This window comes from Setaria viridis, chromosome 9 (assembly GCF_005286985.2).
Source record: "Setaria viridis chromosome 9, Setaria_viridis_v4.0, whole genome shotgun sequence".
Classification (NCBI taxonomy): domain Eukaryota; kingdom Viridiplantae; phylum Streptophyta; class Magnoliopsida; order Poales; family Poaceae; genus Setaria; species Setaria viridis.
In genome coordinates, this window is record NC_048271.2 from 12513375 (window position 1) to 12528179 (window position 14805).

Below are 14805 nucleotides of genomic sequence, written 5' to 3' on the forward strand. Positions count from 1 at the left end.
AGTAAAATGGTTGCATATCTTTGCTAGTAAATCCATTTTCCATTGGCATTCGGTGAACCTTGGATAATTCTCTTGCCCCTTCTTTGCTTTCCTCTTTACCGTTGGGGCAAAAGGGTGTCCCCATCTGGCATCACCGGCTTGGATACACTGGAAACAGCAGAGAGAGGGACAGTTGGATCTTGCATTCTGCAATGATAGTGCAGGGGCACTGGCAGAACGGCAGCACAGAGCAGGCCGACAGCTCACGAGTCCAGAGGATCCAATGAATTTGTTCTATTCATACTAGGGGAAAAGGCATAAAGAGGAGGAGTAAATATTCTGTCCTGAAAGGAAATCAAAGCATGGCATCTTCACCATCTCCTACTGGTGAAGCAAAGCCAAATTTCTACTCCTGCAACCTGTGTATATAAGACAAGCCTGCAAGACACGAGCAGGCAGAAGAAAAGGGGAAGCTCTCACCCTTGCTTGCTTATCCTTGGAGCAAGAGGCTGCAAAAAGGAGAGCCAAGCAAATTGTCTACTGAAGGAAAAGGTATCTTGAATTCGTCAGATATATCTGTTTTGTTTTGAAGAAAAAAATTTGTCAGATTTCTCGACGTTGCATATATAATTGCATCTCTACGTTCCTACCATAAGCTGTTTTTCCCTGCTTCCGTTCTGTTAGATGTATAGGAAAATGGTAGGAACATTTCTAAAATAAAAGAAGAAGATTTTACGAGGAACTGTTCTGTCGATCTATTAGCAGACGAGAGTCTTCGTTCTGCTGTTCTGTTCCATTGGAATGGGACAACAGTCTAGGAATTCTAAAGAATACAGTTCTGCTGGTATCCCGAATAATCTAACTGATCTGCTCTGATATATATGCAAATTAAACAGTCTTTCATTTCTGCTTGTTCTGGCTGCAGGTCCTGCCATGGGTTCCAAGGATGACGCGCCAACATGGGCGGACCAGTGGGGCTCCGGCGACGGCGGGAGCAGCAACGGCAAGGCGGACGATAGCAAGAAGACGGTGGCCGGCAACGTGAAGGCGGCGGCTTCGGAGGGGTTCGTGAAGGCCAAGGCGGCGGCGCTGGTGGGGGCGAGCAAGGTCAAGTCCGGGACGAGCAGCGGCATCAAGTGGGTGAAGGAGCAGTACCAGAAGAGGGCATCCAAGTGAGCTGATGCGGCGGTCATGTACTGAGCAATAGATTTTCTCTTGCGTGTGGGCTTTTCTGCTTTTGGGATGGCTAGTTTGGATGAGCTTGTAAGGCAGCGGGCTTTCTTATGATTTTGCGTGGTTTTAGACTAGTCAAGATGATTTTTGCACATTTCATGCTCTCTCAGGCATAGAGATGAGAGATCGATTCCGGTCAGTGTCAGTGGCGGGGGGGGGGGGGGGGGGGGGGGGGGGGGGGGCATGCACGCCCCCCATGTCAAATTTCTAAAAGAAAAATCAAATTTGTACTTAAATTTTAAATATTTTTAAATTTGAATGTTTAACTATGTCATTGCTTCCGGTAAAAGTGCATGTGCCGTCAACCATAGTAGCTTTCCCTTTGTCCATGAATCTACATAGAAGAGAATAAAAGAACATGACACGGGGCGTGAATTTTTGGGTACCCAACATTTTCTCCTCTAATAATATCAAATTAAAAATCATACAATTTTTTCAATATCAGATTCAAAATTTGGTAATTTTTCGGATATTGGTTTTGAATCCAGGGAGAGCAGTACAAGTCGGATGTTGGATAATTTTAATAGGGGGTGAATCCCAAATTTGGATGGTTGTATACTCGTCGAGTCGTCGTATCGGGATACCATTCATTAGGTCTACCCTGCAGGCCCAGTTTAAATAAGGAGCATCATATCATTGACGCCTTGGGCCTGGCCTGAGTTGATCGTGTAGTAACCAACAATCGGCCCAAAATTAGTTGAAGCCCAATAGCCGCCCACACAACACGACAGAAGCAAAGCGGCGAACGGCGGCGAGCTCGTCCCCGTGGCGACGGCTAACAGGGCGGACCCATAGTGTATGCCGGGTGGGCCACGGCATACCCGGGGGGCCCCAGTTCCTGCACCTCCTCCGACTGCTCATCCTCAACCGTCTGCTTCACAAAGGCAAATACTTGCTCCGGAGACCCTGGGAGACAATGGTAAACACCGCGAGACAAAAAGCCGGCACCGAGACGCACAGATGTTGCTGAGTGATGGTGCTCAGCAAGCCTGCTGAGGTCTACCATTAAATCTTGCCTCTGTTGTTGCTCTTAATCTAAAACTCATGATGCATCTCATTCCCAATACAAAGCTCTTCAAGGATCGCCATTGAATTCTAGTTACGATGCTATTCAGCGTACTCGTCATTTCAGACTAAGAGTTGTTTGGCTCTGACCTGCTAAAGTTTAGCACCTGTCACATCGAATGTTTGGATACTAATTAGGAGCATTAAACATAGACTAAGTACAAAACTAATTGCACAGATGAAGTTTAATTCGCGAGACGAATCTATTAAGCCTAATTAGTCCATGATTTGATAATGTAGTGCTACAGTAATCATTTGCTAATGATGGATTAATTAGCCTTAATAGATTCGTCTCGCGAATTAGCTCAGGGGTTCTGCAATTAGTTTTATAACTAGCTCATGTTTAGTCCTTCTAATTAGCATCCGAACATCTGATATGACACTGCTAAAGTTTAGCACCTGGTATCAAACACAAACACCCCTAAACGAGGTATGAATTTTGTTTTTAGGCTGTAGCCATCGTTGCATCGGTAAGCAGGTGATCTGCTGTTACTTCCTCGAAGGATGCAGTTTTATAGGCATCCATCGTAAATTCAGCTTTATGTTCTCATCAATTCACCCACTGTGCAGTGCGAGCACGTACACACATTATTTTTTGGACAATGAGAGCAAGTAACATATGCATAAGTTAAGGAATAAGCTAGGTGATAGTGTTTTGGACAATTGTCTAGTCACGTTTATTAAGCGGGATATTTTCTTTCACGTGAATGAAGAAGATATAATCAAGACATTCATGTCATTCAAAAAGCGGTGGGTAAACCAAGCAAACAAGTAATATTGTAGGTTTCTTTTATGCTATATTTCGAACTATTTGTATTTCATTTGAACTATTTATATTGTGATTTGTTATTATTTCTAGCTTAATCTTTGAATTTAAGACTTATCATGTTACTTAGTGCATGTGTCTTACCGAATTAGAATATGGTTTTACCAAGTTGTAAATGATTTTATTAAATTGCATAAGATTTTTTTTCAGCTAGCCTGAGATAAAATTTTAGGTCCACCACTGGCACTAAGCTCCAGGGCGAGGAGCGGCTGTTCAAGCCCGGTCGTTGCAAAGCGGCGCAGCCATCCTAGGGTGCTGGGTGCAGAGTTCGCGTCGTCCGTCAATCATATAAGCAGCACCAATCCCAATCTCAGTGATACAGCAATTGCCTTGCTCCAGCTTCAGATGTCAGCAAGGGCCTATGATTGGAATTAAAGCCTACGGTTTAGATCTCAACTCTCCCTCTCCAAAAATGCCATTAATGTGTTTTTGGCTTCTTTTCTGAATGCAAGAATGAGGTCAGTAATGCCTTAGTTCCGAGGTCTGTGTTAAGGCCTTGTTAGGTTGTTCATGATTGAATCATGAACGGATTCGTTCTTGAGGGGAATGAGTGGATCCGGTTGTGTCACTCAATCCTGGAGAATTTTGTTCCGGAGATTAAGACATGGGGATTGATTCTGAGTCGCTAAGAGGCTGGAATAATCAAAACGGGCTGGAATAGAATCAAGGTCGGCTCTATTCCGATCCGAACCGAACGGTTATTTTATGGTAGGTTGGATTTTAACCAAGTCAAATCAATCTGTGCGGAATAGATCTCGTTCCGAGCGGTTCCGAGAGAACCGAATGAGACCTAAGTCAGTAATAAGATGTGGAACGCATCTAATTCCTACGGTGTTGAAATCAACAATTCAAAGTTCGTGTTAGCTCTGTGACCAGGAACTTCGAAATTTAGAACTTGCTGGTAGATTTGGCATCGTTGTTGAACTTGCACTAATTCCGTCTCATGTTTTTGTAGTGTTGGTATTTTTAATAAAAAAACAAATCAGTGGTTTTGACAGTTATTTATTTGAAAAGCAAGAGAAGATTTCCATTTCATTCAGTAATGTCCTTTACTATTTAATAATATGTCTGGCAGCTTTCCTGGATTATAACTTTCTATGTATACCAACTCAACCAGATGGATACCAACCTACTGCTTGTTGGCAATATATGTATGATATTTTGAGAACAGTAGCAATTGATATACAAGACTTACTCTGTAAAACTCTGTTTTGGGCCCAGCAAGCCTGCAGTATTTCTATATCAAGATTTTCTTTTGTACATCAAAGAGCAATCCAAGGGTACTACAGGAACTAATGTTCAGGTACAGCAAAGCAGATCATATAGTATCATTTTCATCACTGGCCTGGGGATTGCAGGAATCATTCTCTGTGTATGATGGAAAGACTTACGGCAAATCATAGGTGTGAAGCAATGGACAGCCTATGTATGATCTGAAAGAAAAATTACATGTCAACTTATTTTGGTCCAATGCATTGTCCATCAATGTAAACTACACCGATGATTGCAATCTTTGGCCTGTCAAGTTCATCGTCACGACACCTCTCAATCAGCCGCGAACCACAGTTGCAGATTGAAAGTCTTTTTAGAGATGGTGGCAGGCCGTTCTCTGGCAATGCTTCAATAGCCGGACAGTTCTCCACGCACAGTTCTTCCAACACAGGAAGCGTGCATAAGTTCTCTGGTAGCCTCGACATTTCCCTACAGTTCCTAATGCTGAGGACCTGCAGCCTCTCAAGCCATGTAAAGTCAAATGAATCAGCAAAGAATGTGTCACATCCATCGATCTCTAGGATCTCAAGAGAAGGAAGCTGATCAAACATGCTTAATCTTAGGATCAGTGTGTTCTCCAGGTGAAGGTTGTACACATTGAGCAGGGAGCTCAACCAATCCAACTGCTCTATTTTGCTGACCTCATCACTTCTTACATGAGAGCACCCTGTTATTCTCAGGTTCCAAACCGAGAAGAGGATCGGATCCTCGTCCACCCATCCACCCTGCACAACGAAGCATTCACTGATCTCCATTGTTCGCACCGACGTGTGGAACTTGTCGACGAGCATCTTGGGGCAGTCATACAGGGAGATATCCCTCAACGCAGTAAGATCTTTGAACCCATCAGGGATGTCACAGATGACATTGTCACAGTTCTTGATTGAAAGAAACTCAAGGGACTTCAGGAGGTGCTGCTGCTGAAGCAGGCTGGTTGCTAGTGACCTCAGCCTGTGACACTGATGAACTCGTAATGTGGTGAGCCCTGATGTCCATCTGCCATGTTTTGATGTTGCCTCCAAGGCTTCTTCTGTTGATGGTTGCTTGTCAATAATCCTTGGCAGCATCTCGAGACCAACATTCTCGATGATCATGATAGTGAGTGAAAGGGGAAGGTCAGGAAAGGTTGTCAGCTTTGGGCAGCTCCTTATCTCGAGCTCACAAAGACATGGAAATGCCATACTTCTTGATTTTGAGTTGCCTGTCAACCATTCTGTGCAATGCAGCGCGCCTTCAAAGATGAGTCTCTTGAGCTTCAGAAACGATTCTTGGTCTGATCGTTGAGGGATAGCACTCACTTTGGTGATAGAAGGCATCCTTCTGATCTCCAGGACCTCAAGGCTTGGCAGTACATGCAGAGGAGGCAGGGTCTTACAGTTCATGCAGTCAATTAAGTACATCGATGTCACATTCGACAAGGAACCAGAGGTCTTCGTCATCCAAGATGGGTATCTGACGCCTCGATACCCCATAATTTCCAGACTCCTTAGGTTGTCATGTGGTTGCAAGCACTCAAGCAACTCTTCATCCTTTGAGATCTCTTTGGTTTGGCCATCACAGCTACTCCATGAAAACTGCAGTGCACTCAGGTACTGCATTCCCTTCAGCATGCCCTTGCTGACCTCACTAACATCAACCTGACGGAGATCCCTGATGCGAAGTTTGCCTCGCAGTTGAGTCATTTGTCGCAAGGTGTCGATGTGCATGCTACCACCAACACAGAATACATCCAACTGCTGCAAATTCGAGAGACTCTTCATGTCACCTGTGCTTGAAAGGAACACCTCACTTGCATACAAATGCCTCAGGTGAATCAAACTTGTAATGCCATTGGGAGGTTGCAAACGAGGAGAATTGCTGCGGACATCCAGCACTTGGAGGTGGTAAAGCTGGCATACTGTCTCTGGAATGTCAATTATTTTGTTTCCTGACAAGTTGAGATAACGGAGGTGTTGGAGTCGGCCGATCTCTGGAGGCAAATATGTTATGTTTGCGCATGACAGGCCAAGGACTCTCATGCTCTTGGTCATGGAGAAGATGTGAGCCAAAACATCCAGAAAATCATCCGATTCACTGAAATCTGCGTGGAACAGAATTGTGCGAACTCGGTACAGGAAATGATGATCAGGGGAAGGCGAAACCTGCAACTCCAAATCCTTCTTCAGCTTGGACAGGTTACTTGTCCTGATCGTCAGGTGACGAACATCCCGTGGGACATCTCCTGAGCTTTCAGTGATGGTGAAGATTCGGCTTGTTGCAACTGCTCGTGCAAGCTCTTGCATCCAACTGTGGACGACATACCTGTTACTTCCAATTGGCTGAAAGAAGCACCTATGAACCAGTTCATCAAAGAGCTCACCGCCGATGTCCTCCAGCCTCATGGCCTCACGATCAGAGTATATCAGTCCCTGTGACACCCACATGTTCACCAATTCTTCCTTTCTGAACACATAGTCATCTGAGAAGACTGCACAATATGCAAAACACTGCTTGAGGCGGGGATCGAGATGGCGATAGCTCAGCCACAATGCCGGTGAGATCCCGCAGACATCTTGGCTCTCCCACAGCTTGTCTTCCAGCACGTTTCTCCAGTGATCCTCATCGTCCCTCCGGAAGTACAGCGCCCGCCCGATCGCCTGTGCTGGTAACGGCAGGCCAGCCATCTTCTTCGCTAATTCTGAAGCAATTTGCTCCATTGGTGACAACTCCTCCTCATCCTCCTCGACGTCATCCCAGTCGTCCCCCAACAGAGTGCATTCTTCGGTATCCTCTGTGCTGCCAAATGCGAAATGCTTGAACATCTTCCAGTAATCATCGGATCCTAGAGGGCCCAGGGTTAACACCGGCATGGTGCCGATTGCTGTCGCAACAGTCTCAGACTGAGTTGTCACAATGATCAAGCTCCTCCTAGCCGCCGGTTTCAGCAGCTCCATTAGATCCCCCCGCTGGTCTTCGACGACGTCGGTGATGCCATCAAGCACAAGCAGGAACCTCTTGCCTGTCAGCTCCTTGTGCAGAAGCTCCCTGGCGTCACCGGCGTCACGATCATGGCCGGCAACCGCGTGGACCATCTGATCCATGAGCTGCCTCCTTAGCCGGAACGCGCCAGAGACGTGCACCCACATCCGCACGGCGAACTCGGCCCTGGCGACCTCGTGGTGGAAGATGAACCGCACGAGCGCCGTCTTGCCGATGCCGGCGTGACCGGCGACAGGAAGGACGCCGATGCCTAGGCGGTAGTGCGGATCCTCGCCGAACCTCACATCCTGCAAGATCTGCTCCACCTCGGCTTCTCTCCCGAAGATGTCATCCTGTTCGGTTTCCTCCGTCTGCCCCGACACGACGGTGGCGTAGTTCCTCTGCGGCGCGGCGTGCTCGTACATGGACGCGCACCTGTACGCCGCTTGCGCCATGGTCTCGAGCGCTTGTCGTAGCCCGTGCAGATCGACGCCGCTGATCTTGGACTTGGAGCTTTTGCCATGGCCGCCGCTGCCGCCGGCTGCGGCAACGGCATTTCTCGGCGGGCTGAAGCAGAGCAAGAACCTGAGCGGGCTGCGCGGCTTCCGCGCCACGGCCGTGGCGGCGGCGGCCAGGCGCGCCTCCTCGGCGCCCGCGCCGTCCCTCGCCACGCCCGGGGCGGCGGGCTCGACGTCGTCGAGGGCGTCGTCCGCGGCGTAGGCGGCGTCGAGCAGGTCCTGCAGGGCTCGCCCGCCGAGGTCGACGGCGCCGGCGTCGGCGGCGTCCAGCACGCGCCACACGGACGGGAGGAGGCCCTCGAGGCGGCGCAGGTGTCCCGCGGCGGCCTCGTCGAGCTCGGACAGCAGCTCGAGGCCCTTGCGGATGAGGCGGGCGAGCACGGCGGCGACGAAGCCGGACGCCGACCATCCCACCGTGGACGGCAGCGATAGCATCGTCCCGGCGGGCTGCGGCGGCGCCATTGGGGTGGTTGCGTGATGTGTTCTTTGGCGGGAGTGCTCGGGTGGTGGAAGATCGGTGGAAGAAATGGTTTTGTGTAAGAAATGGAGGAAAGGCAGCTGTTCTGGAAAAAAAAACAGAGAGAAAGAAAAGTCGCCGGTGGCCGGACGACGTGCGTGCACGTACGCGCGGCGAAAGGGCCGCCAGAGTTTGGACAACATCTTCAAGTTGAAAGTTGGGAGGTGCACATAAATGGGTTGTTGGGCTGCCTTGGAGGATGATTTTACACTGCCAAGTTCATGATCCAGCATGGTAAGTTGGTAGCATTGGCTGGCCTGTTCCATCCATTAGGGGGGAAAAAAGAAAAGGTGTTGGGCTGATCTGACAGCCGGACTGTACAAACAGCCGTTGAAATGAGCTCAAACACAATGGCTATTTTGTACGTCGTACTACATCCCTGACACGGTCTGTATAAAACTTTGCCTACCCATGTGTATAGAATTGAAAGAATTGCATTTATAAAGCTATTTTTCGTAATCAGTCTACTAACATCAATAATCTTGTATTGTCAATCTACATATTTTTTATAAGTTGATGGTTAAAGTTAAAGAGGTATGACTTACAATTCTAAGCTACGAAGTATGTACCAGCAGCTACCTGATAATCGGCTAACCCGCAAGCAACCCACCTATCAAAATGGAGGTCCTAGTACCCCAAGACGCATGTCGCGGTCAATCAGCTCATCAGCTGTCTTATAATTTTCATTTTCAGGCCTCGTTCGTTTTCACCGGATTGGCTCGGAATGAGGTCCATTCCGGGTGGTTTGAAGTGGCCCAGTTTGAAACCAGACTTGCATTAAAAGTGTTGTTCGTTTTAGTCTGACCTGGAACGAAAACCGACCTGGATTGGAATACTTCTACATTAGATAACTCGGATTGAAACCATATCTCCTCACCCCTAGAATGAATCCTGGCCGGATTGAGTGACACGGGTGGAATCACTCAAACCGGACCTAGAAGTAATCCTGGTTGGAATCCAATCCCGGTGAAACGAATGAGGCCTTAATTGAATCCTCTCCCCCTCCGCCCGGTTGAAGTTTTCATTTCAAAAGTTTAAGAAACATTCAACTAGAATTACAAATTATTCGCTCTACGCGGGCCGACTTTTTTGTTTTTTAGCCCTTTTTGCGAAAGATTCTCACAAATAGGCCCCTGGCGGAACCAATTCCAAAAATGGACCCTTAGCTTGGCGCCATCCACGCTGGCGCCAAGCTACAACGTCTCGGCGCCAGCCATCCTGACGCCAAGATCTATACATAGCTGCTGACGCGGATGCCGACGTGGTGGGGGCTTGGCGCCATCCATGATGGCGCCAAGCCTTGACGCCATGAATCTTGGCGCCAAGCTTGGCGCCGTAGATCTTGGCGTCGAGCTATCTACCCCGTACCCCTACGCGTTTCGAACTGAACAAGTATAATTATTCCGAGGAGTATGCAACAACCTAAGCTGTGGTTCAACTGGTTAGGAGGTGGGCTTCTTATCCTGGAGACCTGAATTCGAATCCCATTATTGAATCTTTTTTTCTACATTTTTTTATCCTGGAGACTTGAGTTCGAATCCCATTATTGAATCTTTTTTTCTACATTTTTTTCTCTGTTTTATTTTTTCCTTTGTTGTACGGGTAAACAAACGGTGCAACTTTATTTGACGAAAAAAATATGGAAGGATGCTGGCGCCGAGCTTGACCCCAGTGTTGAACTGGTGCATGTTTACCTGTAGAACAGAGCAAAAAATAAAATGTAGAAAAAATGGTTCAATAGTGCAATTCGAACTCAGTTCTTTAGGATAAGAAGTCCACCTCCTAACCAGTTGAACCATAGCTTAGTTTGTTGCATACTCCTCGGAATAATTATACTTGTTTAGTTCGAAACGCGTAGAAGTACGGGGTAGATAGCTCAGCGCCAAGATCTACGGCGCCAAGCTTGGCGCCAAGATCCATGGCGCCAAGGCTTGGCGCCATCATGGATGACGCCAAGCCCCCACCACGTCGGCATCCGCGTCAGCAGCTATATATAGACCTTGGCGTCAGGATGGCTGGCGCCGAGACGTTATAGCTTGGCGCCAGCGTGGATGGCGCCAAGCTAAGGGTCCATTTTTGGAATTGGTTCCGCCAGAGGTCTATTTGTGAAAAAACAAAAAAGTCGGCTACGCGGGTCGCTTTGGTGTGGTCTTTTGAAAGAAGCAGGGGGGCAATCATCAGGGAGGGAAGGAAGGGTCGCAGGAGCCGAGGGGTCACCATTAGGAGAAGGCTGAACGCCTATGGCAATGTGCTTCGTAGTGCTGGAGAATGGTGCCCGCTCCAGCAGGTGACGACCCATTGTTTCCAAAAGTTTTGTTAGTCTTTCAAATGGTTCGTTTGATTTTTATAAAATTCATTTACAATTTCGTTGGTATACACCAATATATTAAAGCTCCTAACTATACTGTTCAGGTGGGTCTCGCCACGTACTATTTGGGTGGAACTCACGATTCATTGAGTGGGTTCCATGATTAAAAAAATTAATACATTCCCATTCAGCAAGTATGGAAGGTCTCAAGTTACTGTAACGCACTTAATAAAGATTGACAGTTAGGTCTTATATTGTAAATACCTTCTAGAAATATTTATCTCTATGTTGTGTTCCCTACAGTTTTATTATAGGACCTGTTGTGTTCCCTACGGTTCTATTGAGTGGTGGGTCCTATGAGTAAAAAATTATGTTTTTCTCATTCGTCGAGCGGGAAAAATCTCAAGTTACTGTAACAAATTTAATAGAGATGTTATGTCCCTGTCATTCTGCCTCGTAAACAGAAGCTAACACCGTTTTAACTGATTTGTTTTCCAGGACAATAATTCGGAACGGGCGCGAAGGCGCCGATCCGCCTAGTTTTAATTGATGTTTCCAAGCTCTGCTGAATTTTCAAAGTAGTAATCGAATTTAAATTCCAAAGGTCATTTCGTTAAAACCAATTTCTGGATGTGGAACTCGCGAGACGGTGGATGAGAATCTAGACCTGAGCTTTTCGGACAGGGCTAACGAAAGGCCCGTTAGCCCACCCCAATGCTCAGGTTTAACAGCCCGATCCTAGCGCGCACTGAAAATAGTGCACGGCCCAGTCTAACTTGGGCCCAAATTCACAGGTCCAATAGAGTTATCGGGCAGGCCGGGCTAGGCCTATTTTGCTTAGGTCAGGATCTAATAAAGTTATTTTTATTCATTATTACTGATGGCGCTCGATAACAGTTTTGGGCTATGGAGACTAATATTTTAGGGCTTCAATGCCACACTGTTGCTTACTCATACTACATTGCCCATGACCTGTTGTGTATTCATACTACATTCGGTTGTTCAGGAGATTGATAAATATATGAGATAATACTTTGAACAGTGATTTCTATTAAACATAGATTTCGTAAAGATAAGAAATAGATATTTTGAAAAAAATTCTTCATGATGAATTCAGTAGAATATATCTTACACTGTCAACCGCATAACTCTTTTTATATTGATGGTCAAGTGTAATTTTTTTTCCAAACACATGTACTACCTAGCTCAATATACCATAATAGCTGAAGTTGTTGGCTCAAGTGGCCCATTATAGTTGTAGTTGGTGGATTTAGTACTACATTAAAAGTTTAGGGGGAGGGTGGGGACTAGCTTATAATCCTTGTCATTCCAAACGTAGCATCTCCGGGTTAATCCTTTTACACGAATCAAGAATATAAGTGTAAGAGAGATACTATGCGTATGCGGGCGCATTACTTTAAAATGGGGTGTTACACTAACGTATAGGTATGCAAGCTCACCCATATAGACACACGCATGCACATCGCTATAAATGTCTAAAGAAAACGGGCTAGCAGATTTTTACTGGGACGACCACATGCGCTTATTGTCGGAGACTCGAATACGGGTGGATAAGTTTCACCACAATAGACCTAATCAACTTAGGTAGATTAGCAAAGTTAAAAATTATTGACTAGCGAGAATCTTAAGGCTACACTTTGAAATCGAAGAAGCGCGTATCAAAGAACAGGTGCTGCTTAAGAATATTTTCCTTTGTTTTTTGGAATCAGAGGTAGCTTAAGTTGAGAGCATCCATCCTGAGCACAAAAAATACTGTTGGCTTTGTTGACATTAATAAGCTTCGATCCTAACCCAGTCAGCTTACGCGCAAAACAATAGTATACACTAAACAGCAGGCGTATGTGCGTGATTGGGTCCAAAATCCTCGATGTCAATAGACGTCCGCATAGGCCGGCCGCGCCACCGCCACTTCTCCCAGCGACAACCCGGAACCCCCGGCGCCGCGCATCGTCTAGCGCTTGTGGATATGGAAAACGACGAGCTGGGAGATCGATCCTCGCCGTCCCTGCCGTGACGAGGTGACCCCGCTCGGCAGCCGATCGACGAACTCGACAAGCGCATCGCTTTCGGATATACCGAGCCCCCCGGCCACCTGACCTTCGTTGATGTTATCACCACGCTTGCCGCTTGTTCCTCGCACATCTTTGGATTCACATGGACGCCACGGCGTATTTAAATCACTCGTCAGCTCGCGGCAGCTCGGCACGAGCATCAGTTGCGCCAGCAGCAAGCTGCACTTGCCACTAGAGGTAGCAGAGAAGACCAAAGGTGTGCAGCGGTAGTTTCAAAGAAGCTGCGGCGGCGGCCATGAGCAAGCCGCGGGCGCTGCAGGACCTGATGATGGCCGTGGAAGCCGGCCATGTCGTCGACAACGACAAGCTCCTGGCGCCGCGGCGCTCGAGCAGCCATGGCCAGGGCCGGAAGAGCGCGCCGATCCCGGCGCCGGCGGTGGCGGAGGCCTGCTCGGACACGAGCTTCGAGTTCAGCGCCGTGGTGAGCTACAGCTCGGCGTCGCCCGCCAGCATGGTGTTCTTGGACGGCCAGCTCCGGGCGCACCAGTTCCCCGCCGTGCGGTCGCCCTCCGCGGCGGGCACGGCGGGCAGCAGCCAGGCGGCGTCCCCGGTGCGGCGGCGGAGCGCGTCCACTGGCAGCAGCGGCGCCGGGGCGGCAGGGGTGACGACGACAGGGAGCAAGAAGCGCGTCAGCTTCGCGGAGGACGGCGCGGCCAAGGCCGCCGCCGGCGGCGGCCAGGGGAAGAAGAGCGGCGGCTTGCTAGGGTGCATGGGGTCGGCCTGCGGGTCGTCGCGCAACGAGGTGGTGGAGCCGGCCAGGAACGCCAACCGCAAGGTGGTGGCCGTTTGATCGGTTAATTGGTTGGATTTGGAATTTTGGATTTTTAGTGGATGATCTATATATCTTGCGGACGCACGATCATGCAAGCATGCGTGATTGTGCTAGTTCATCGTGAAATCCTATGGCACGTGATTAAAATCACACCTTTTATCATACTTTTTTTTTTAAATTTCCGTCTACCTCTCGATCCTCATCCTTAAGCCTATCATGCGTGTATTTGCATAGAAATACATTCGCACATGTTCTTAATTTCTTTTTCTATTCATAAAATATTTTTTCCCCACCTTCATAGATGCCACGATGTCCCACCTATTGCAAAATGTAACTTTGTGCAGCCCACATTGACAGATGCCACATGTCCCGTCTTGCTCGTGTCAACCATCACATATTTTTTTCCTCGAGAAAACATAGAAGAAATTGATGGAGGCACGCAATAGTAAAAAAAGAATAAATTACACCAACCATGCATTAATTTGTATGGTTGTTTGCATGTTTTACAACTTATTAGATTACTCCCACTGTTCCCTTTTGATAGACCTATTTCATCTTAGCACAATGATCAAGGAGAATGAACTCTGATTATCATCTAATAAACATGTCATTATGTACTCCTCGTTATCATATACATGCACCTCGGTATCGATATCATCATATACATTGTACCAATTATTTTTATAGAGGTCGAACTGTGTCAAACACAAGACACACAACTCAAATAGGACTATCAAAAAAGAAAAAGTTTAGTCTTGCAAATAGTTGGGCTGCCCATGCGGCCGTGTGCCCGTGTTTGAGTTCGTACGCGCCTGGGCCCATTTCAGCAAGGCCAGGTTGTTCGGCTGCACCGCTGCACGAGATGACGAGAGTAGTTAGGCGCAGGGCAGGCAGTTCAGACGAGCACTCACAGATTTGGCGGAGGCTTGGGCCTTGGGGCCCAAATAGCCTAAACTTTTTTATTTTGCGAGTACAAATGGCCTAAACTTTCTTGGCATGACTATACCATTTCTTAGGCTTGGCCATACACTTGCTGTTTGGCAATTCGGCCCGTTTATACACAGTAGAATGGTGACCAACCCACTTAGTCCGGAATGGGTTCCGGTATTCGAGCGCGCTCCATTTCAGCCCAGAAATCGCCCGCTTTGTGAGAGAAACAAAATCGTCACAACAACAGAGTAGCTATTTTTTTTTAAAAAAAAACAGCACGGATATTCTTAGAACAAAGCTTTTGACAGAATAATTATTCTATTAGTATTTCATT

The 14805-nt window shown here is 47.5% G+C and overlaps 2 protein-coding genes across 2 annotated transcripts; one reads left to right on the plus strand and one right to left on the minus strand.

The window, feature by feature from the left end:
* Positions 1–234: 234 nt before the first annotated feature.
* Positions 235–1306, plus strand: LOC117836571 (uncharacterized). The gene is made up of 2 exons (XM_034716027.2): positions 235–531; positions 905–1306. The coding sequence occupies exon 2, from the start codon at positions 913–915 to the stop codon at positions 1153–1155; it is 243 nt and encodes an 80-aa protein (XP_034571918.1). The 5' UTR covers positions 235–531; positions 905–912; the 3' UTR covers positions 1156–1306.
* Positions 1307–4212: 2906 nt separating this feature from the next.
* Positions 4213–8697, minus strand: LOC117835282 (disease resistance protein RGA2). The gene has a single exon (XM_034714645.2). The coding sequence runs from the start codon at positions 8632–8634 to the stop codon at positions 4561–4563; it is 4074 nt and encodes a 1357-aa protein (XP_034570536.2). The 5' UTR covers positions 8635–8697; the 3' UTR covers positions 4213–4560.
* Between the last annotated feature and the right edge of the window lie 6108 nt (positions 8698–14805).

Coding starts and splice junctions, on each gene's coding strand:
- LOC117836571 (XM_034716027.2), top strand. CDS start 913: ATGGGTTCCAAGGATGACGCGCCAACATGGGCGGACCAGTGGGGCTCC.
- LOC117835282 (XM_034714645.2), bottom strand. CDS start 8,634: ATGGAACAGGCCAGCCAATGCTACCAACTTACCATGCTGGATCATGAA.